We start from the raw sequence: 23819 nt of genomic DNA, 5'->3' as shown, positions 1-23819 counted from the left end.
GCAGAAATCCATACGGGAATCTCGTAGCCCTTACAGTTAGGAACCATTCAGCTACAATAGAAGAGAAGTACTGCACTTCAAATACTTTGATCATTTAATTGTTAACTTTGGTAAGAAGTCAAACAATAATCCAAACCAAGAGAAACAGTACATATCCATGATTTACATTCCCAAAAGTTACTCAGGAAATAAGTGAAAACTATGGTTCAGTATATGGAGGCAGTGGGAGCTACAGGCAGTATCTTCATAAGCCAAAGGTATGACAGTGACCTGATGGTCCCAGGGAAACCTACAGTTGTGCAATCCATGTGGAACTCAGGTGTTTGCTGTTTTTTTTTGGTTTTTTTTTTTTTTAGGATTCAAAATAGAAACTAAGACTTGAGCACATTTAGTCCTTTGGTATGTGAGGTATCTAACTTACATGAACAGGTCCATTTTTTGCACTTCTCCACAGCAGAAATTCACTCCATGCAGAACAGTGATTTAGATTTTCCTAATTTTTTTGCCTGTTGTGTTATTTTGAATATGAAAACGTTGTTATAGAATAATAGTTAAAATCCTCCTCTATCCACTGGCTGGTTTCACAATTTTTTGGGGTGTGATTTTACAGGACCAGTTGGAGACAGAAGGATCTCAGCAAGCTGGAGTCAATCCTGATGCTTCAGAAATTCTGCAAGTCAAGAGAAGGCAAATGCAGCTTTATCAGAAGTAAACAGAAACATGACATAACATAGATTTTCATCTTGTCCTGCAAATCCTGTAGCTTTTCCAGTTTTCTGGGAAACACAATAGATGGCTTTTAAGAATTTTTGTTTTAAAAGGCAACCAAAACATTGCAATTTATAACTGATCTTTTTATTTTTGTGTGGATACTTTGTGATTCATCACTGAATGTATTACAAATTCTGCTATTTATTTAAAGCTGTAAATGAAATTAGTACTAGATGACTGGCAGGCTCAGCTTTGTACCATGGATGGTAGAATATGAAATAATTTATAATGAATAAATCAGGTGATTCTTATTCCATGTTTGTAATTTTTGGAGATTTTTATGTTCCTAGAATATTGGCACCATTGACCTTAGAGAGAACAAAAGCGCAATTCAGGTGGTTTAAGAGATGAACTAGTTGAAGGCCGGTGGGAGAAAAGTTATCTCTGACTTGCCAAAGGCAAGCAGACATCAGGGAATCTGTTCTAGACTATCAGGATGTATTCAGGACACAATCAGTTCTTCAGTCTTTTTCAAACCTTCCAAAGTGAAACATCAGAATTACTCTTTGTAGTAGGGGTAGCTATTGACAGATTAGGTAGCTGCTTAGAGAAGGTTGGAAACCCTGGAATTCAAGGAAGAGTGACCATCACTATTTTAAGAAATTGACTCTTCACAAACAAGTCTATTCTTTATATCCTGATTTAATACCAATCTCTTGTTTTTCAAATTTCTGTGCAGAATCATTGGGCAAAAGTTACACAATTTGACAGGTACCTCTTATGAGAACTCTCAAATTATCCAATGGCTTTAGACAGATTTTTAGTAGCATTTAGTACTACTAGCTCTCACTGGTTAAGTACAAATAAACCATTGTAGTTCTGGAGCATAACATGTAACTATTCTCTAGTCAGCAATAAAGTGGATAATTCTAGTACTGAAAGTTTGTTTGGTTTTTCAATCTGAAATGCATCACTAATAAAATTTGTAGTTATTTACCCACAAAAGTGCTTTAAAAAATAATTGTCCTGCCTGATCCTCTCTTCTCAGGAAATTCCAATGGCTTCAATCTTGCAAACTCAGCCACATGGTGATTCTTATGTGTGTAAAAAATGGTACTGGCTTTAAGAGCACACACCAATAGCTTTGAGGTGTCAGGGTCCAATGAGTGCAGAAAAAACACATCTTAGACAGGAGCATGAGGGGAAGAGGAAATGTCTGGCAGCAGCTGAGCTGGGAGAATTGGCTTGAAAAGCAGATCTAGAAACATGGTGTCAGGGCCTTTGATTTTTTAGGGGAAGAAATGGAGTAGCTTTACTTTCCGATCTGTTTAGCTAAAAAATGTGGGCTTATTTGAAAGCCCACAACAGAAAATCTGTCACTGACATTTCAGCTAACACTCTTAAAGCTATTTTCAAGATGGTGATGAAGGATGCCCCATGAAGGCCATGAGAAAATATCAGTAATATTTTTCATCAAAGATGAGGCATTTAGGGAATGAATAAAACCAGTAAAACTCTCAATCTTACCATTTATCATTCCAAAGCTCTCTCCTAATGACGTGATCTTGATGAAGACTGAATTGCAGTGTTAATCCAACTGGCGAATTTTGTCACCTGGGTATAAACTCCTGGCTTGTTTTTTAACCCACATCCTTCACCCCAGCTCACAAGGCCATATACGTAGTAGGAGCCATTTTCTGCACAAGTAAGTGGGCCTCCAGAGTCTCCCTGAGGAAGGAAAGAATACATGTTCAAAGCATGAAGCAAAATAGTAACCAAAATCAGAATGCTTCTCTCTCATCTCAAGACTTTGAAGCTGTCATGATGTTTTTTTCCTAACAGATGTACCATCAGATGCTGCTTAGTCCCTAAGTGGACTTGCAGTTCTGTGACCAGATCAAATGATACCAGACTTTTTGGCTGTAAGCTTTAATTTTTTCCAGTCTGTGACATAAATCTGACAAGGTCACATGAAATTTCCCAGGCTTGAAAGTACAAGGAATTCAGAGCCTGAACTCAGAAAGATAAAGATGGGATCCCTGGCATTAATGAAAACTTAAGCTGTCTCACACTCCTCAAAATAGCCTTATTCTGAGTTACTTACTTGCATTTTCTTTTGTTTTATTTCTGATTTCTTTTGCAAAATATGCTTTACAGTGGTAATTTGCACCTTAGGAAGTGTTGTTCAAACTGTTTCCTCCCTTTCAGTGGTATAAGTATGAACTTGTTTCACATTTGTGTTAGCTGTAATGAAAAGAAACATCAATACTGATTCCCTGCAAGACTTAGCTCTGATAGTGAAAATCAGATTAGAATTGGCAGTCAAGGTAGAGGCCATAACAAAACTGAAGGGGAAAAAAAGAGCAAGTTTTCAGGTTATTATGACAAACTGCCTCAGAAGTCTCTTGATTCCACAGATCTGCCTGTAGGTGACAGTGGCAATATTAGCTCTAAGGATGTACAGCTCAAAGTGTACTGCAGAAAGGCTGTTGAAATACACTGATGTGAGAACAGATACATATGCAGCACATTGCCAAAGTTCTGCACAGCCTGACTCTTTACACCAAAAAAAAAATTAGTGTTCAAATACAGAAAAAGCCACAAACCTGACAGGAATCGAATCTGGGTTTCCGAAGTTTCCCTGCACAAAACATGCTATCATCCAGTTTGGCGTTATGTAGTTTGGGTTCATTGCATTTCCTCTGCGAAATCAGCTTGACGTTGGCATCTAACAGCTCATAGGATGGGTCACCTATGGGATGTGCACCAAAAAAATGGAGTTACTTTCTTCCTGTTCCTGTCGTAACTTGTCTTTTATTCAAAATACAAGCTTGCTTGGCAAACAAATGGGAGGGGGGAAGAGAAGGGGGGATGATGCATGTGCTAGGCTGGGAAGGAAAGAACTACCTGACTGAAATGATAAGTTTCCAATGAGCTGGAGCCTGAGGTTTCACTCGGGACAGAGTTGTTGTCTAAATGAAAGTTTAGTCAGGTATTCAGAATTTGGTTCCAATCAGCTCTCTCTGTGTAATCCTGCTTTTCCAAGGTGCTGGTTGTCTGCAGCTCCCAGAGTTCCCCATGGGACTTTGAGCTGCTCAGCACTTCTCAGACTGGTACTATTAGATGCTTTAACATGCAAGCTAATGAAACAGATGAAAACTGAAAATCATACAATATTTAAGGGCAATGATTAATTACAGTGAATCTAAAGACATAACTTGACATCTAAAGGCAATAGCCTTAGTTTCAAAGCACTACATCTGTAGATAATTAAAGGTGGTTTATAAGTTTGGTTCTGCTTGAGTTTCAGGAAATATTCCATCTCTGCAGTGATTTCCTGAAATGCTAATAATAGCTCTGCTCAAAGAAGGAGTCATTTAGTTTGAACACGTACAGGGTACTTGATATTCTTTGTTAGGGGGAAAAGACCCGTAAAATCTCCCTTACCCTTTTTAAGAGAGACTTCATTTGGAACTTTAAAAAAAAGTGTCCATTAAATTCTGTTGGTACATTCTGATCAAATGAACACACTTGTCTCTTGGGGACTTCAATGGGAGTTATGTGAAGGGAGAATTCAGTTGCATGGATCGTATCAGGCTGTATCAGTCACAAAGCACTAGGGCACCTACTGCAGCCTCAGTGACAGGTTTTCCTTCTGCTGCTTCACAGCAACACATCAATCAGAACATGAGAAAATGCATTTTTCAGAAAATTGCTATTATCTTTTTTTAAGAATAATAATTTCTCCCCTTAGGATTTACTGTGGGCAAGAAAGGTTTTTGGATAGAGCTGGTTGAACTTGAAAAGCTTGGGATTTTTTTTTTTGTTGTTGTTTTTCAGTACATCTGAAGGTCCAGATGCTCCTTTCAAAAGGCTTTATCTGACCCAATGGGCTGGAAAACCATGTGGAAATTCCTGTCTTTCTTGGTGCTCTCTGGAAACACATAAGTTATATGATAGCCTTTCTTGATACTTCCTTGCTTCTGTAGCTGGCTTCAGATGAAACCATGACATGGAGAGTTGGATAGCAGGCTAAAAAATGCATCAGGCATCTTATCAGAACTCTGGCAGGTTTGGTTGATTTAGCAGTTGGAGATTTCTGCTGATGAGTAATTTGCATGGCATGTTTTAGCTGAATTTATTTTTTAATTCCATGTCTTGGTTTCACCAGTGCCTAGGTCCTCATTTGGGTCTGGAAATTGCTACTGAAAGTAGCAGCCCACCTTGCCACTGGAGCACCCACCAAAATACAGTTAGCCCACAAGTACCTGTCTCTGTGTCGCCCCATCCAGAAATGAAGCAGGAAGTCCCAGGAGGAAGGAAGAAGTCTGGGAGACATGCTATTTTCACATACTTTGTTTCCACTGCACAGTAACCATCAACAGGCTGCAGTTTAACCAGTGCTGGAGAGGAGATAAACAATAACAGAATGCATTTGGAGCCAATTTTGATCCCTGACTATTGTTAGCAGTTGTTGCCACGCCAAGCTGCATAAACCCAACATCCCATTTGCCCCCCTGGACCTGTTCCCTTTGTTTGGCTCCTCCTGAGCAGTGACTTCGGCCTGCCCATCACAATTTACATCCCAAGATCCAAATGGGTCTAGGTCACAATTTGGCCTGATTATTTCCAGAGCATAGTATCAATGAGAATTTTACATTGTCTTTAGTGGGAGAAAGGCACTTCAAACAACAAAGGCTGGGGGTGAGCCACAGGAGTATCAAATAAAGGATTTACCTATATCATTGTATAGGGCATAACCTGTCTCTTCTCTGTAGTTGCCATGTAAAATTATTTGCACTGCATCAAATATTTGCTCATGATCCTCTTTCTTCTTGAGGTTTTGCTTGCCAAGGGCTACTTGGATCTTTGTTTTTACATCTCTGGGGAAAAAAAAAAAGTCAGTTATATACAGACATTTTTTATCAGTGGTTTTGTAAACATGCACTTTTCATAACAAGAGGTCATGATATTTCTTCCTATTGTAAAGCTTGGCCAGAAGATTTCCTAAAATCATTATAGGAAGGCTTAGGTAGGAAAGCAGCGGTGTTGGAAAATGCTTGTTCTCTTAACTTGTTGCAATCATGGAATAAAGTGATTTAAAGCTGCATGTACATGATTTTCTTTGCGTTTTAGAGCAGAGTAGCAGTGTGCACAGTCTATTACTGTGGCAGTGATGACGAGGGGCAGTTCATGTAGCCATGGCAGTAGAGTTACTTGCCATTGTCTGAGCATGTTTAAAATCATATATGTTGAAATTATTTCCAACATGTAATTTACCTGTTTCCTAGGGTGGTGGTTTCCAACTGATTCAATACAAATGTTGGAGGAAATGTAATATTTTGAGCTAGCTATTTTGAAGAACTTAATTCTGATGTAATAGGGTGATGTTGCTTAGGGCATCCCAATATCCCCTGAGGTTTGCATAGAGTTCTTCTTTTACACATGACAAAATCTCCCTACTTTCCTCCTTTTTTCCTCTCACACAAATTCTTTAGCTCATTTTGTTTGAGTGGAGCTGAAGTTTGTTATTTCAGTAAGCACCATTTTCAATTATATAGATATTTTATGCATGTATTAAATTTTTTTCTATCCGCATATATGTTTTCCTTTCATTTTGACTCCCAGCAATCATTTTGATTGCAAATAATTTGGATACCCAGCTGCCTTTATTAACCATCCTGATTTTTATACATTTATCTACCCTAATGATAGGACATGCTCTTACTCAAGGCAGTGTGCAGCAGTAAGAACCCAGCATGATTTAATTAGCACTCCACCACAGAAATGTATATTCCCATCTGGAGTTTGTCTCTGCAGAGATGCCATCCAGGGATGTTTTCCAGGTGTAGCCTTGGATCCACCATAGATCTTCTTGAGTGTCCTACGAACTTCTGGTTGTCCACATGTTTGGAATATTTCAGGGGGTTCTGTAGGGGGTTCTGTCGGTTCTTCAGCTGCATTGGAAGAGACAGCAGATGTATAAGGCAGAGTTAATATCAGACTGGAGTTAAGCAGCAGGGAGTCACCTGCTGCTCTAGACCACCTACGTGCTGCCAAATCACTTGCTTCTAATTCTTTACCTGAGCAGGGTGAAACATCACAATATTCCCAATCCACTTCATTATTTTTCCTGATGTAGCACCAGGGTTTTTCATCGTCATCAGGATTCCTGAAGGGAACAGTTGAGAAAATCAGCCAGCAGGAATGGGGAAATATCCATGAAGCCAGTGAAGGAGCTGAGGATTCTTAGGGAGAAGCTTCGTATTCCCATATGGGAGATAAACAAAGATAATACTTCATAAGATTGACAAAGAAGATGCCTGAGCGAGGCATACAATACAGCCATATTACTATTTCCATACCTATTCCTTATCTTAGCCATAAGAAAAATGTGGGACTGGTTCAAAACAGAGGCCAGCTTCTGGAAGCCTCGTATCAGCATGGTTAGAGAAGGTATCTCTAACATTCTGGTGTTTTATGGGCAGACAGTGTCTAAAAAAATGTGAGATCTTAATACCATTAGTTTCTCAAATTCATGAGCAGTTTGTCCTCAAGGATCTCTTTGATACAGACCTCTACAGCTCCTTCTTCAAAATATTACCTGCAGAAGTTGTGTTCACCAATGCCATATGAGTCAGCACCCTCCATAAAGGCATTAAAAGGATGTTCCAAGAGATGGTGGGAATTCCAGTGCAGGCAGGTCCTGCCGTTTTCTGCTTGGTTCACTCTACCTCTATAAGTAGAGGAATCCTCTTCATAACAATCATATGGTCCTGTAGAAAGACAACACTCTTATGAAAATGTCTTTTGTGTTGTTCCTTGCTCAGAGTGGTTCCTCTTCCTTCCCTTCCTTGTCTGACATTCATTTTATGGAGGATCAGAAGCACCTACTGGGCCAAATAATTCTGTTCCTTATTGTACACAGGCTAGAAATTAGAATAATGTCTCAACATCTGTCCATCTTCTACCTTGATTGACTTCAAATGTCACCCATCAGAAGCAGTCCCCTCAGCCTGGGGAGTCACAGGCAACTGGGCAGGCATCTTCACTACGTCTGATTTTGAATGTTTAAGGAAATCCTGACATTTCTTCCCTTTGTGATGTGCAACCTCTGAGGACTTCTGGACTCTGGACTATGCACCAGTGGGACCTTGCCAAAGCACACTTAGAAAACACCAAGATGGGAACTGTTTCAAGCCCCTTTGTCAGCAGTAGCAGCAGAAGTCAGCCTCTTCCTCTGGCCCTCTCTCCAAGGTCCCTGGTGCCCCAGTGTCAGGCTCTTGGAGCATTGACAGGAAGTCACCACAGGATGCTACAGGAATAGCATCAGATAGTCTGGCTGGAGGGGGAAGCCAGCCCCTGGCTCTCTGGAGGTTCACCCCTCCCCCTGAGGGGCTGTGACATACCGATCTCGCAGAATCTCCCTCTGAAAGGTTTAGGGCACTTGCAGGTGAATTTTGATCTGTATCTGTTCCGTATGCAGGTGCCTCCATTTTTGCAAGGGTTTGGGCTGCACTGTTTGGATGCTGTCAATGTGGAAAACACAGAACAGCCTTGTCAATGTGCTGAACACTAAACAGCCACTCACATGCCCAGTGGAAGATGGGGAGAGCTCCCACTCAGCCTGTTGGCTTTGAGTTCTCATGAAATCTTGTAAAACGCGTATCTCTGGGGGTTTTACCAGTGACTGAACCATCACCCTGCAGACCAAGCATAACTCATCACTGGCCAGTGATGGATGGGAGCTGCAGCATTATTAGGGCAGGATCACCCTCTGCAATGGGCAGACTGGCCATGGTGCTGTCCCCCCCAGTTTGTGCCCAGCTGAGTGCTCACCACGCTGGCAGGAGGGTCTCTTGTAGGGAGGCTTGCAGCTGCACTTAAAATAGGGTGGGGTTAATAAAATCAGGCAGTCACCAAAGTGGCAGTTCTTCTCCAGACACATGTCCTCCACTGTGGAAAACATAAATAAGGTACATCATCAGCATTTTGTGTGCCCTTGCAGAGATCTGTGCCCTTGCAGAGATCATGGGAAGATGCCTTCCCTTGATGCTCCAAGGAGGCTTTCATTTGGCAGATGTGGACTTGGGATCTCACTTCTTGTTCACAACATCTATGGCTGTGATAGATAAATCTGCGGTACCAATGAGCAGCTTCCCACTGTCCACCTTGCAAGGCACAGAGGAGCACTCTCTGCACTCCTGAAGTTTATTTCACTGGATGATCTTTAGACAGACTTTGGCCCGGATGAGGTCCTAAGAACTATGGACATGACTGCTCTGGGCTGTCAGAACACTCAGCTCAGCAAACAACAGGTTTATAAAGTTGTAACAGTAGCATTACCTGCCAAAATAAGGAGTGTAGGTTAGCAAAAAAGCCATTACCTTTTTCACATGTAGTCCCACCGTATGGCTCGGGGCAGTGACAGCTGAAGTCACTTCCTTTGGCTTCACATGTACCACCATTCTTGCAGGGGTTGGAGGAGCATGAGTCTGCAGAAGAAAGGATGGAGATCTTTCAGCATCTGAACCTTCATCACCTGCTTTTTCTTCTTGCATTTTGTGCTTGCCAGTCTGTCTTCCTGGGCACAGCATCCTCTGTAACAAGTGCTGCGCTTGTACATCAACTCAGCACCCACAGGAGTGGTGTGAGTTGCTGCAGAGTTTATTCCAAGCTGCAGTGGCTCATAGCTTTGGGTCTGGAGATCCTCTACTCCTCTTGTCCTATTACAGAGTTGTAATGGGGCAAGTCCCTTCCTTTGATCAGAGATAGATTTGTCTCTGTGGCATTGCCTCTGGCTGTCTCCCTCCATGCACTGAGTCTGGAGTGATGCAGATTCGGCAATGTCCTGTTTGGAACACAGCATTAAATCTCCCCTGGAAAAGCCATCCACTACCATTAGACTCTACCATACCTCTGGGTGGCTTTTTCCTAAAGGGAGCTGACACCTGCTGAAAGTCACTGATGTGCTGCTCCTTACACTGTGCTCAACATCTTCACTGCAGTCCAGTGGAGATGCCAGGAGCAATTGGTACTGGAGACAGCCCAAAGTCAGCTCTGCTGCTTTGTACCTGGGCAAAACTTGGAGATTGTTACAGGCAACTTCCCTGCCTCTCCTTTTGAGTCCCCTGAGCAATCCCAAGGATCTTTTCCTGTTCTCCTGAAGTTTAGCAAAACAAAAAAACAAACAAACAAACAAAAGAAATAACATTCCTGCAACTGATAAAAGAAGGAAAAAAAAAAAAGAAACCTGCTCTATATTTGGTTCCTAGCATAAATACAGAACATATATCCCATGAAAACAGCAATTAAATCTTACAGTGTCTATAGACAAATAAGCCTGTGCTTTTTTGTAGTAGCAATCAGAAATGTTCTGCATGATCAGAATCCATCCTGTGAAACCTGGAGATAAAACACAGGATCCTTACAAGAGAAATACAAAGAAGAACACTGCAAACAATTCTCCTAACTCATCCCTTTGATGCAGGCATTTCGAGAGCAGGCTGGCAGCCAGGCCTGCCAAACTTATGCTTCAAGCAAAGGGTTGGGATTTTACCCCTCTTGCCATCCTGCCCACCCCTGACAGGTACCTTCCGTGTAAAAGATATCACCTAAAGATGTTTCCATCCAGCTATATTCCTCCGAGAGCTCCTGCTGGAGGTTGGTGTCCTGCGTTGCTTCTGTATAGTAGTAGTTCTCATAGTCATCAGCCTGATCTGCAGGGAGGGGTGAGAAGAGAGTGAAAGAACAGAGGAATTAAAACTGGAAGGAGACAAGTTGTGAAAGAAGTTATTCCTGAGATGGAGAGTACTTTCCCTTTCTGCTGATTTGGGATGTCAGCGGGTGACCATCTGGAGGACCAAAGATGCTGTTCAGCTCTTCCTTGGCATAGGCAGAGCTCACCTAGTGCTCACCCTGAGTGCAGCTGGCCCCAGTGCTGCCCACAAGGATGCTCCTGAAGGCCACGGGGGCTCTGGCTGCCCAGTTGGCTCCTGTGGTGACAGCCAGGATGCCCCAGAAGGGATGCAGGCCAGGGCTCTCCAGGCAAAGGCATAAGGAGTTGTGGTACCACAGCCAGGGTAGATGATGGGGCTGGTAACAGCACAAAAAGAGATTAAAGTTCCTATAAGACGAAGGGATTTTCTTTGTCCCTCTGCTTTGCTGACCATCACCACTGCTGCAGAGAGTGAAGCAGGGCCCTCCTCAGCACAGGGGCCCTGCTGTGTGCGGGGACACAGAGTCGCATCCTGAGAGCAACTGGGGGAACAGAGGGCCCGAGGCACCTGCACGACTTTGTGACTTCTCACTCACAAAACAGCCTTGGAGCAGCGAGGGCCTGGCACTGCAGCCACGAGCTGTGCTGAGGAGCCCATCCCTGCCTCTGCCAGCCCGTGGCCTGCAGCAGCCAGAGCCCTCACGGAGCCCATGGGGAGCGTGGCTCTGCCAGCCATGCAGGGGGTGTTTGATTAAAGTGGACTGGAGGCTCCTTGCACGGGTACAGCTCTTGCCAGTGGAAGCCACTCCAGTGTTTCAAAGACAAGCTATGGTAATGAGCAAAGCTAAGCTACGTACAGAGACATCTTAAAAAGCTCTCCCCTAGGGCCGGACCGATGGCCCCATGGATAATGCTCTGCCTTGAACTGATTATCGACTGCATTATCTTAGTTTTCTCTCCTCATTCATTCACTTGCAGCCTTTATCTTTATTCTTTCTTTGCTTCTGAAAAAAAAGAAAGAAATTCCACGTTTGTACAATGAGTGTTTTATATTTCATATTAAAATAGAACCATCTTTTTTTCTTCTTTTTTTTTTTTTCTACATGCCAACTCTCGTTTCTCACAAAAAAAAAAAAATAGAGGAAAGTTTCACCTCATTTATTGCTATGTCAAGTCAAGACTCCTTTTCCTCAGCTCATTATTTCCACAGGAGCTGAGTCTCCACTATGTGCAAGTGTTGCAGGAGTGTACGCCTTGCTGAGGAACAGAAGGATCTTGCTGAAAGATAAGGACATTGTCTACACTGAAAAAAATTAAAATTAATGTGATGTAGTTAAGGAAGAAAAACAAAAAGGAAGTTTTGCCTGAAATGCAGCCTCCAAGTTCACTTTGTTGGAGAGGAGATTTTGCAAACAACTTGGGGTTGAGGGAACTGTCTGAAGTAGTCTGATTTTTTGTCCCCTGTTTATTTTCAGAATCTTAGAGGGGCATGCTGGCTTTTATTCCACAGATGCTGTCTGAAGGATGGGATATCCTTTTTTATGGAAAAATATACCTGCTTAAAGTTATGAAGGATGAACAGGGGAGCGACGGCTGCGAAAGGCAGACTGCAAACATGCCAGCATGCTTTACAGAGGACTCTCCTGAGTCAACAGAGGAAAAATTAGTGCCCTGAATGAACACAAATAGCTAAGCCATTGTAAAATCATCTACCCTGGTTTTTAAGCCAACTGCAATGTGTGCGTTGTTAAGAAATAACACCACTGTCACTTGATTTTTGTTTGGCGTGATTTCTCAGCAACAGATTAATCATTTATTAGAAAACTTATGTAATTACTTGACATGTTATGAACGATTTTCAAGTTCAACTCTTCTGTAAACAAGAGAGCCAAGATGTAATTCACGAGGTTTGGGGGCACAATCCCCCATGTGTACTGATGGGGTGGTTTTGGGATGGGCTATAGCCCACCTGAGGCCAGTTTGGCACTCAGCAGCCCTTGAAGAGGGCAGCTTCAGGTAGCCAGGGCTGAGGTAAAGCAGGCAACCCTGAGCAATGCCCTCAAGGCCTGGCATTACCATTTTTCATTACCATTACCATTTAAAGAAATTTAATGGCCAAGGCATGGAGTTCAGGGTGCATGTGGAAAGGGCTCAGAAGACATCAGCAAAGCCTTTTGGGTACCCTGTTCCCCGTGTGGATATGGGAGTCAGGAAGCTGAAGTTACTAGCTGGGAGACCAGCCAAGGTGATGTAAGAATGCAACAGAACTGAGAAATGACCAGTGTCCCTGCTTTCCCCATTATTATCCCTCTTCATGAAACTGAGAAACAGACATAGCTCCTGCAGGTCATATGAGTGATGTTTCCCATCTCCCAGCTGCTCCATGTCATCTCCAGCTGCATGAAGCAGTGAAAAACAAAGACCAGAAAACCCTCACTGGGGCATATGATATCAAACTAAGAGATGTCTTCTTATTTATCACTGTTTTGACACTAAATAACTATTTGGCTTCCACATCTCTTATTTAAGAAGTGCTCCCATTCCAAATTTTTAAATTATTCATAACAAGCCATAGGTTTAGTAAAGCAAAAACAACACTTTTTTTTATCTGAGCACATAATTAAAGCACAAAGTCTGATACACTGGTTGATTTAAACATATTACTAAATCAGAGTGTTCGTTCTTTGTAAGTGCTGGAAAACCTTAACATGCTTAAAAAAGCAGTGATCTGACATTTGTCACTGAAATGTGACTATTACATGAAATTAAATTAGACATCCTGCATGCAAATTTTCAAAGAATAACTTTCCTCTGTGTAGTACAAAAAATCCCCCCATAATTGATAGACAGAGATTGACTTTTAAAGCTTCAAATCAGCTTTGAGGTCTGGGTGATCTTTTAAACTGTGCAAGCTTTCATCTGCAGTTTTTCACATTGCCAAGAGCTGTCAATCAAGCAATGGATTTCTGATCAATATCCCCTTGTTCATTAGCTGACACGGGCTCTCTGTTACGGAGAGAACAGATAGCCCAATGCCGACAGTCACACTGTTTTCAAAACCTTCCCTGGATCAAGTGATGACTAATGTTCCAAGTGGGAAAGTGATGCATTAGGATGCCATCGGGTGACCTGAATTGCGAGGTAACTTTGTTGGACTGCAGTTGTCAAGATGAGTGATGTGCAGAGTTAAAGCCTATTGCCAACACACATCAAGAGCGCCAGAAAGTACCCAGCATTTATTCAAGCTCTCTGAACCTCTGGAGACTGACTGAAATCTGGCCTAATTTAAGCAGGACGAGTTTTCCTACCACCCCCCTAAATACTTTTTGTCCCCAGCTCTGAGATTATTGCAGTTTTATTTTTATGAGGCTGAAATCCTGACTGTATTTTAAATAATGAGATATTCCCCATTTACTTCTGCGTCTCATCTGAGAGATGAGACCTCACAGTATTTCCTCCCTTCCAAGCGAGCTGTGGCTGGGAGTAGCTGCAGCTTCAGACAGAAGGGAGACCAGCTAACAACAAAGCCAGAAAGCCTTTCAAATAGTTTTGTGGCTGTTACTTAAAAGCAGTTTTGCAGCACTTTTTTCCTCAGAGGGATGGATGCAGGGTGAAGGGGAATCGTGATGGCTGAAGGAGTGGAGACGTTAAGGGGGATGGGGAGTAGGAGATTGCAGGAACAGTGGGGGGACAGAGGTAAGGACCATACACCATAAGGCAGGGAATGAGTTAAGAAATTGTTGAAGGGATAAGCTACCATCAAAAGGCAGATCAACCAGTTTGCACAAGGCTGTGTAAACCCTGAGTCAAGTGCATGACTGTGGCCAAATATTTGCAGAACCCAAATAGTGAGCTCAGACATAAAAATGATTTGGAAATTTGTTTTCTATACACATGTTGTTAGAAAAGCAACATTGATTTGGGCACTGCTGTATGAGAGATAAGATTTCTGGTTTGACCTGACAGCCCAAACACCACTGGAATGAACAGGAATGCAGATGAAGAATGAGTGCATACTAAAATCCACCTTTTTTTGCAGGAAAATCAGCAAAATTATTGTAATATTTAAGTAGATATGCATTATAAACTGAGCCATTGAAATCAAGAGAAGAAAGAGCAGGGCTTACCTGCAAAAATACTAAACTTATCAATAATACCATAATCTTCTACATGGACCACATAGGCTGTGAAAGGATATACAAATCCTCACACATCCTACACATCCTCACACAATATTCATCACAGCTTTTCCCTTATCAACATCTTAATGCGACACAGCCTTTAACGATTTTTACTTGCATGGGCTTGTTTCTGAATCTTCTAGCACTTGGGACAAAGCCTTGCAGAGATAAGTTCCACAGTTACTTGCATGCTGCAGGGGAAAGTCAGCTTTCATTTATTTGACCCCCAGTTTTGATCCCCAAATATGCTCTTTGCTTATCCTTCTGTGAGGTTCGCAGCCCAGCACCATGACCTTTTCTCCAGACCATGGGCCACTGCATCACCCACAGGTCCCCAAAGCACATGAAGGCAGAAAGTCCTGGTTTGGGACAGAATTGAGAGTTGCAGGTGGGGTCCAGGAGAACCCTGTGATCAGCTGCATGTTGGTACTGCTGCCTGTACCTCTGTTTTTGGCTCCAGTGTGTCAGACACACTCCTGGCTGGGACATGATGCAGCTTTGTCTCCTGCACTGGCACAGCACATGTGGAGGCCTGAAAGCACTCACCATATTACTTGTCCAAAGTCAAACAGACTTTCTACTTGACCACAGACTATATTTTAAGCACAGCAAGGCTCTCCATGAAGTTAATATAATTCAGCACTGGGTCTCGATGAACCAAGTTGCCAGCCTCTCAGTTTTGTGGCAGGCAGAAGTTGGAATGAAGAAACTGAAACCACTTACCTTTCATCATGTTGGCCCAGAAGGAAAAATGGGAAGCCTGCATGAGATAATAAAGGTCAGATAGTCCTTTTTCTGGATAAAACAAAAACCAGCACAGAGCTTTGCTTACAGTACAAAGCTCTGTTTGCCCCTAGTACTGGACACCCAGATAAGGCTGTTCTCCCCCCACTTTGGAGCTAACTGACCTAGATTTTTAGAGCTCTTAGAAAAAGGTAATAAAATGTCAACAACCCATGGGAGAGGTCTGGTTTCTCCAAGCATACAGTCTAAGCTGCTGGACTGGTCTGATTTGGGGCAAACCTGACCTGAATGAGTTAAGTTGTCTCTTTGCTTATGAGGTGATGGCACAGTGGCTATTTGTCCAGCTTCTCTGAGATGCTGACAGAGGCCATGCTCCAGGTGGCTGCCAAAGCTGGAGGCTGGGGGGTGCCTGGGCAGGGCAGAGTGGATGTTGGGCAGTGCAGCATGGCCCAGGACCTTGCACCCAGTGGGACTTGGACCCCTGAGCTGGAAGGCTGCCAACAATCTTTGGATGTAGGAGAATATTTCTGGCACTCTCCAGGAGGAAATGCCATGCGTCCCACCTCCAACGTGGGGCTCCAGCCTTTCCTGTTTGGCTCACGATCAAGGGCAAGCAACAAAAGGGAACAGAAGAAGAAGGAAAACAGCTCTTAGCCTTTGAAGAGTGTGAGTGAGGTTTGTCTGAAAGGAAAGGCACTGACTCTACACCAGGACACATCCCCAGCGTGACAATTTCCGTTTGCTTTCCCTCTTGCTCTAAATCCCAGCTGAGGACAGGATTACCCGCCTGCAGTGAGGATACACATGCTAACAGTGGGTGTGAAAGAGATTTGAACCTGCTATTCTTCATCCCTCACATAATTTTAGGGAGTAAAATGCATTTCCAAACAATTTAACACACATAGTAAAGACAGCATACATACACACACAATTATTATGTGTACCTATGCATTGCTACAGATACAACTAACTGTAAATAATCACACATTCTATATAGAAGAAAGACATTCTCAGACAATGCTGGTTGAGACTCAGAACAAATGAATCAGAAGAAATTAATAAGAAACAGGACAAAATAGAAAAGCTCAGAATTCACATTTGTGAATATTTTCTGGAATATATAAATGAGCTTTTGCTTCAGGCACCTTTGCATCCCTCTTGTGTTTGAGCCAGGGAGAACAGAAACTCTAGTTTTCCCCTTCCCCACTGGCTTTAATGAGAGCAATGTCCCCTGAACCACTCAGCAGAGCCCCTTCCCAGGTGCATTTGAGTGAGCCACACACATACAGAACTAAATCCTTTGCAGCTGGAAGGACACGCATCCTCACACAATTGCCCTTCCTGAATGAGTGTGGAGATGATGGTAAATGAGAAGGCTGTAAAAGCCCTGTCCTTGGTGTATATTTTTCTTGAGTGCAGGTACAGCACTCGTCAGATCCTTTGCCAGACCCCAATGGAGACCACATAAAGCAAAGGTCTAATTGCTCCATTTACAATTAGTGATAGCATTCATCCATAAACACAGACCAAAACAAACCCTGCAAGTGTACTCCTCTCTTTTGGAGGAACAGATGAAACAAAGAACAAGGAAGCAGCACTGGGAGCAGGATGATGCAAGAAACATTTGACCTTGCCCTCCAGCTCTCTGTGCTGCCCTGCTGAGGTGTTTGCCTTAAGGGGTTGGAAAGGGTTTGGCTCTGAAAGGTTTGACTGAGTGGGTTTGCCCCTGCACTGGGGGCAGCCCTTGGCACTCCAGGGAATGCTGGAGGGTTTCAGCCCAGGCAGAGTGAGGTGCACCAGGCTGTTCTGTGCCTCAGTTTCCCCAGCTGTAGGGTGGAGATAACAGTCTCACAATGCTCATGCCCCGAGGAAATAGGAAAGATGTAAGATGCAGCATGGTGCTGCACTACTTTATTTCCCAGGTTATCCACCTGCTGCCCTGTCCAAACTTGGGTAGAGCTGACCACAGAAAGGCAGGTACCCTAAAATCCCTCTTGCAATGAAGTGGTGCCCTCAACAATGCACAGGTTTACAGTATCATCCTTCAGAGCAGGCAGTAGCTTGGTGGCTGGTGACTCTCAGATTTTGATTCCTGCTTTTGGATGTAAGCCTCTGTCTGCTGTCACAATATAAATATTACTGAGAACAAAGGCTTCTGGAGCACCCAGCATAGAGAGTCCAGGAGTTAAATGCAATCTTTATTGTAAGGCTCCTGCATCTCCTTTTGTGCTGCAGCTCTCCCTCCTCGTGTGCCTGTCACAAGCTGCAGCAGCAGAGCCACAGGGGACAAAACCGCTGGCAGAGCTGACTTCTCAGCATGGAGAGTTTTCGCCTCTGTCCTGGGATCCCTCGGACCACTCACCAGCCCACACTGCTTTTGAAGCATTTTCACCCCTGCTAGCCAGGAGAGGGCCAAATTTTAGCTTTTTGACTCATGGCCTGAAGCTCGCCATGGTGGTGCGCAGCAGAGGAGGAGGAAGATCTCACTCCTTCCCTCCTGTGTGCTGGAGCTCTCCCCTTCATCCCCTCCAGGAGAGGATGTGGGATGCAGGATGGGGATGCAGGATGTTAGAGATGGATACAGAAGAAGGCTGTCAGGAGGGGTGCACAGGGTGGGGGTCAGGAGGGGGCTCAGGAGGGAGGCAGGCAGGGGCAGAGAAGGCAGGGCCTCCTGCCTGCAGTGCCGTATTGCTCGTGGCCAGCAGAGGAGGATCTTGTCCTTCCGACGAGGTGCAACACTGAGCCCAAGGAGAAGCAGGATTTGAACAAAAGGAAGGGGGGCGGGGGAGAAGAAATTAGACCGTGGGCTGGTTTCACCAAACGGTCTCCTTGCTGCAGCTCGACACCGATACTTTGTGTGCTCTCTCAAGAGGGAATAAAATCACTGGATTCTGTTCATAGCAGTTCTGCAGTGATGAGGGACAGAGCTGGAAGAACTTGCAGAGAGCAATTTTAAATTTTACTACTTCAGGCTCATAAAAAAGAAACTGAAAAAAAAAAAAAAAAAACAAACCAAAACCCAAAAAAACCACAACCAAACCAAACCAAACCAAACCAAAACCAAACAAAAAAGAAAACAAAACAAAAAAACGAAAAACAAACAAACAAAAAACCCCAAACCAACCAAAAGCCTCCCAAACAGTAAAAAGAAAAAAAAAGAAAAAAAGCTAGGAAGGACGTTTTACATGGGTACAGTGCACTGCTGACTACAGAGCCACCTACATGCCAACTACTTTTATAGGTCTCCTAGAACAAAAAGGTGAAATTCAAAATATCCTACTTTCACCTGACCTTTGTTGTATTTTGTCACTGTAATGATTAGCACTTCACTAAAACGTCATCCCTCCAAAGAACCTTCAAAATTTTGCTAAATAGATTTTTGTACTAATTGCATTTTGTACATATATGATACATGCAATTTTTCCATTTCAACTCCTTAAGAAAGAGAGACTAATGAAATGGAATTGATTTCAAACAGGAATGACAGAACCATGAGCTTTCTTTATCTCAGAATAGACTCCTATTGCTCTTTCTCTGACAAAAATGTCCAGTTAATCTCTAGCAATATTTTCTGAATAAACCCAGCAAGATTTGGCCCCAAATTCAAGGGAAATTATTTACAGCTGCCAGGACCTTTCTGCAATTCAACTGTTTATTGTGTCTTGGGTACATTGCTACCTCTTATTACAATAAAAATGAATCACTAAAACAAAAAAGCAGGTGGAGAAGGAGAGCAAAAAGGTGACAACCCAGGGTTATGCTGTGAATTTCCATGTATGCAAAACAGACTTCCAGAGAAAACAGTGTAATCACTCAAGCTTGCATAACAGAGTAGCAAGAGAGACAAATATTAGCTCTATACATACACAGACACTGCAACAAAGCACTTCAGGAATTCCAGTATTAAACTGTATTGGAAGGAATTGGCTTATTCACTCAATTGCATGAAGTCCTGCGAATTCTCCTGCAACTTGTCACTAAGTGGCCTCTGTGGCAGAAAAACAAAGATTATGCTTTCATTTGTTCATCTGTGCAGTCACAGCTTTGCAGCCAAGAAGGAGGTGGGATGGGGTTGAACTGGAGAATGAAGATGGATATTTGATCAACTTCCATCCACAAGTGACACAAGCCATGAAGGAGCCACGAGGGCAGACACAGCTACTGCCTTCTCGTAGTGAACCCCTTGATCCTGCTGACAGCTCTCAGTAGGAACCTTTGTCTGGGCTGCTTGCCAAAGGAGGAGGGAATCGACAGTTCTGATGCTCTTACAATCGGCCAGATTTTTGCCTGCAACCATCTTGGGTAGTGACAGTCTTTGAACTTCAAGGGAAAGTGGCTTTTCCAGCAATGACATTGTGTTTCTCAGCCAAGGCCATGGTTGCAGGATAATGAAAGCAGGGCATATTATCATCTGGAGCACACATGCAACACATGTTGTGTTTTTAGCCTGGGAAACCATTCTCTGAAAGGATTCCACCAAAACCTCTGAGTTCTTCACTTCTAACAAGACGTCTCCTGCCTCCACACTGCACTGCAATTTGTGCATCAGAGTAAATGATGTGTTCCTTATCCACCAGTCACAGAGTACCCAGAGAAGTTCACACTTTAAATCTTTATTTTGCTGATTATTTAGTGGTGAACCTGTCCCATGGTAGCTCCTGATACAAAACCCACAGGGATCCAAAAAAAAGCAAGATCCTTCAGAGGCACTGCTGAAACCAGCTTGGTCCTCTGCTCAGGAGTTACCTGCTCCTGTTTTCCAAGAGATCAAAGTTCCCAAATTAATCTTTGCTCTGTAAGTGGTGGCTGGTAGCAGCTGGATGTTTTCAAAGCTCACTGGTGATTGAAGTGCACTCGTGCTCCCAGGTGAAAAATGGGGTCAGCCTTGGACGCCACAGCACAGGGAAGCTACCAAATGTGTTTCAGGGGGCTGCAGGAGCCAGCTAGACGCACTAACATGAGTGCCTGTGCTATCAAACACTCCTGCAGCCAGCACTGGGAATGCAGGTTATACTGCTAGACTTAAAGCTTATGCAAAGTCATTAAGTCCCTTTAGTTTCACGGGATATCAACCTGCACGCTGCAGGGCATAAGCTGATTGCCTTGGGGGGTCAGCGAGGAACGCTTCCCTCTCTGAGAGCACGGTGCAAAATTAGCTGGGGGCGCTCCCAGGGCTTTGTTGCTTTCCTGCTGCATCAGGCAAATTTAGGAGAACACTGCAGAAGGGCATTACACCTGATGGGCCCCAAATTCAGGCGGGTTTGGCAGCATTCTCTTCACAGTGATCAGCACAGCAGAGCATGAAGCCCTGTGTGTGTGGTGCAGCCCTGCAGTGAGGGTGAGGGTAGGAGCAGAGGGAGCTTACAACAGGAATGCATTCATTGGGGGTTAGAAAAAGATATCAGACAGAGCTGACTTTGGAACACCCTAAAATGTTGGTCTCCAAGCGCCTGAGGCAAGGAAAGACCTGCACTGCTGGCAACAGCATCCTCTTTCTGTGGGCCAAGAGCTCTCCATAGGCCCTTATGATAAGGGTTTCTTTTTTGCAATTGTTTGATCTTAATGTGATACTTTTATCCTTCCCTTTCCACTACTAAGTGCACTTGGTTATTGGATTGGGCAAGGCTCATGATTTCAAAACACTTTCCGTCACAACTAAGTGGACATCAATTTTTTGAAGTGTCAAAATATTCAGTGAAGAGCCACCTCTGCTACTCTGACCCTTGCAAATCTTCCTCCCCACTGCCAGGGATGGTGAGTTTGCAGGGATATCTGATACAAGGAAAAGGCCTGATCTGAACACCTGTAGATTTAGAAATAACTTTTTTTTTTCCCTGCAAACATGTGCTGAATCACTTTAGAGCACTGTTAAGTGGGAGCTGCAGCCTGGTGTATGGAAAGAGCTGTCCCTGGAGTGTTGTGGGATCCAATTTCCTATTGTCCTGTTCCCGATTTCTCTAGCCCAACTCAGCACAACATTTAAGCATGTCATTTAAATCTGAGTGTATTCCAGAAATGTTGCTTCAATACAAGTCTGGATAACTGAGGACAGACTCAGTTGCAGAAGAGTTATTTGGCTTTATCTTTGAATTAATTAATTAATTAATTAAGGAATACTTAACAATACCGTACCTTGATGGCAGGCATATTTCTACTACAGTATCTTGCTGAGCAGAAGTGAAATGAAAAACAGGGGTAAAAAACCCCAACCCAAGAAGACCTGCCATGTCTGTAGACAATCTTTGATGCTGTTGCATCACATATCCTAAAGCAAAGGACCAAATTCAGTGCTCACCATGCAGCTTTATGCCTTTTATGGAAATAGTATGCATTCATGCAGATGAGATCAGTTTCTTTTCAGGTAGTGTGAAAGAACTGAATGAAAATTTTTGTCTTAAGATTCTGCTCCAAACCTGTCAGATCCACAAATATCCAAGTATTTTCTTGTTAAATTGTGACTGACTCAGCATGAACTATTGCTTAAACCTATGTTTGACTTCTGCTATATTTCCCCAATAATATTTGTTAATTGTCTTATTACTTCTAAAACCAGATTCAAATAAAAATTATAGTTAGTTCCAGAAAAGGATGAAAATAGGAATTTAACGGTGGTTTCAGCAAAGTGCATCTATTATCTTTTCATTCAAACTATTTCAGTGCAACTTTTTCTTCAGGATAAATCATTAAGACAAAAATATCCTCTCATAACTTGTTTGTCATGCAATGGTCACATCATGGCAACTGATTCCCTCTTTTTTTTTTTTTTTTTTCTGGGATCCATGCCAAGTGCTAAGCCAGAAAACCTTGTTATATTAATTATGAAGAAAAAGCATGTTTTATTAAAAACTAGCCTGCTGAATATTCTGTCGTGCTGCTTTTCAGTGACAGCAGAATTGCTTTTGCATTTTAGCAATGTTAATGAATTTTCAGGGGCAGGGGGAGATATACTCCACATTTTCCATAGCAATTTTAAAAGCAAAGTCAGATTAGGACTGTCAAAGCATTGAATCAATCTAACACTTAGGACTTGTTAGAAAAAATCTGGGCAAAACTTCATGTTGTCTAAGACTGGCCCCACATCTTCCTAACTGAGCATGAATTAACACTGCCAAATTCATGATGAGCTTATTTGTATTAGATGGGGTTCCCACAAAGTCTGTAAAACTGGCATTTAAGTACCCAAGAGCTGATCCCTTCAGTAAGAAGCTACATGCATACTGGGCCAAATGTGGCATGGGTCCTGGTGATACACTAATTATTAATTACTCTACTGAGTTGTGAAAATTACTGATCTCAAATTCCAGACTTCTTCAAAAAATCTGTGCCCCATTAAACAGCCTCAACGTGTATTTTTCCCAAAGAATTCAATTTAAACATGTCAACATCTGAATTTTTGCAATGCATTTCAGTAAATATTTCAGAACCTGCTCACATAGGAAAAGTCACCAAGAAAGCAGATGTTTTAAAGATCCTCAGATTCCTTCATGAGAAAATCTACTTGATTGCTTGGAAGAACAAAAGAATTTTTTTTTAACTGACTTTTAACTTTCCTTTGATTACAAGTCATTCTTCCAGTCTTTTTTAAAGAGGAGATGAATAGATGTCAGAAAGTATATCAAGCTCTGCCAGAGCAGAGCTCTGGTCACTCCTAGCTGTGTTGAATATTTTGCCATTAACCTTCCTCCCATGTTAGCAACAACGATAATTCAGTCATTCAAAACATATGGCTGGGGGAACTTCTACCTTTTACAGAAGAGTTTGCAAAACTGCCGAGGCAGGGCCTACCTGACCTGTTTAATCAGATATTTAGTCCATTCAGAATGAAGACTGGAAATAAGGAAGAAAGTTTTTATGGTGAGGGAGGTGAGTCAGTAGCACAGGTTGCCCAGGGAGATGGTGGATGGCCCATCCATGGAAATACCCAAGGCCAGGCTGGATGGAGCTCTGAGCAACCTGGTCTAGAGGAAGATGTCCCTGTCCATGGCAAGGGGGTTGGAACAAGATGATCTTAAAGTGCCTTCTAACCCAAAACATTCTATGATTTTAAGATGAGTTGCCCATGCTGCAGTCCAGGGTTTTGGGGCATTTCTTAGTGCCCAGGGCCAGGAGAGGGACCATACTCCCCACCACAGACCACCAGGAGTGGTGTGGCCACTCAGTGCACCCAGGAGAGCCATTCCTTGACACTTTAGATGTCTGCTTCAAAAAACCCATGGGGCTTCCCTCTTATGTTGTATTAACTTGGTCACTTCAGTGGCCTGAAATTCAGATACAGGAGAGCTGGGACATGGAAAGAAAAGGAGAATAAAAACATACTCACGCCCAAACATGTGGTCCTTAGGAGAATAACCAGTGGAAGAACCTGAAGTGTCAAAGCACTGTTAACCATCCTTGTTTTTTTCTTGAAATTAGCTTTTTCTTCTTGTCTATGATTTTTCAGATGAGTCACAGTCTTTTGAGGCCAA

At 42.9% G+C, this 23819-nt stretch overlaps 2 protein-coding genes across 8 annotated transcripts in view; one reads left to right on the top strand and one right to left on the bottom strand.

Annotated features, from left to right (window-relative positions):
• LOC119702447 (nebulin related anchoring protein) overlaps positions 1-806 on the top strand; it is a 47400-nt gene extending 46594 nt beyond the window's left edge. For both annotated transcript variants that reach the window (XM_038140564.1, XM_038140563.1), the window contains exon 42: positions 611-806. In XM_038140564.1, coding sequence (XP_037996492.1) covers positions 611-712 — 102 coding nt within the window. In that variant the 3' untranslated portion in view covers positions 713-806. The remainder of the gene's footprint in view (positions 1-610) is intronic.
• Positions 72-23819, bottom strand: HABP2 (hyaluronan binding protein 2). Of its 6 annotated transcripts, none has more exons than XM_038140565.1 (14): positions 23675-23819; positions 15334-15370; positions 10305-10430; positions 9099-9206; positions 8551-8667; positions 8121-8240; positions 7316-7487; positions 6795-6883; positions 6440-6668; positions 5449-5594; positions 4980-5114; positions 3318-3463; positions 2239-2439; positions 72-670 (listed from the first exon to the last, which is right to left on the bottom strand). In XM_038140565.1, exons 1-13 carry the CDS (start codon positions 23741-23743, stop codon positions 2263-2265), a joined length of 1671 nt encoding a protein of 556 aa, XP_037996493.1. In that variant the 5' UTR covers positions 23744-23819; the 3' UTR covers positions 72-670; positions 2239-2262. The 6 variants fall into 6 exon arrangements, with proteins under 6 accessions (XP_037996493.1, XP_037996494.1, XP_037996495.1 ...); XM_038140566.1 differs by having other exon boundaries at positions 10326-10430; XM_038140567.1 differs by lacking the exon at positions 23675-23819 and adding an exon at positions 11287-11433.

This window comes from Motacilla alba, chromosome 6 (assembly GCF_015832195.1).
Source record: "Motacilla alba alba isolate MOTALB_02 chromosome 6, Motacilla_alba_V1.0_pri, whole genome shotgun sequence".
In the NCBI taxonomy this organism is placed as follows: domain Eukaryota; kingdom Metazoa; phylum Chordata; class Aves; order Passeriformes; family Motacillidae; genus Motacilla; species Motacilla alba.
The sequence above is the reverse complement of the archived record's forward strand: the minus strand, read 5'-3'. Positions and strand labels throughout refer to the sequence as shown.

What these genes read in the sequence shown, in the direction of transcription:
- HABP2 (XM_038140565.1), bottom strand. Translation starts at nt 23,743, where the DNA reads ATGGTTAACAGTGCTTTGACACTTCAGGTTCTTCCACTGGTTATTCTC. An exon ending in GAGACCCTCCTGCCAGCGTG is followed by an intron (nt 8,241 to 8,550) that starts GTGAGCACTCAG and finishes CCACATTGACAG; the next exon opens with CATCCAAACAGTGCAGCCCA. An exon ending in AGGGAGATTCTGCGAGATCG is followed by an intron (nt 7,488 to 8,120) that starts GTATGTCACAGC and finishes GTCTTTCTACAG; the next exon opens with GACCATATGATTGTTATGAA.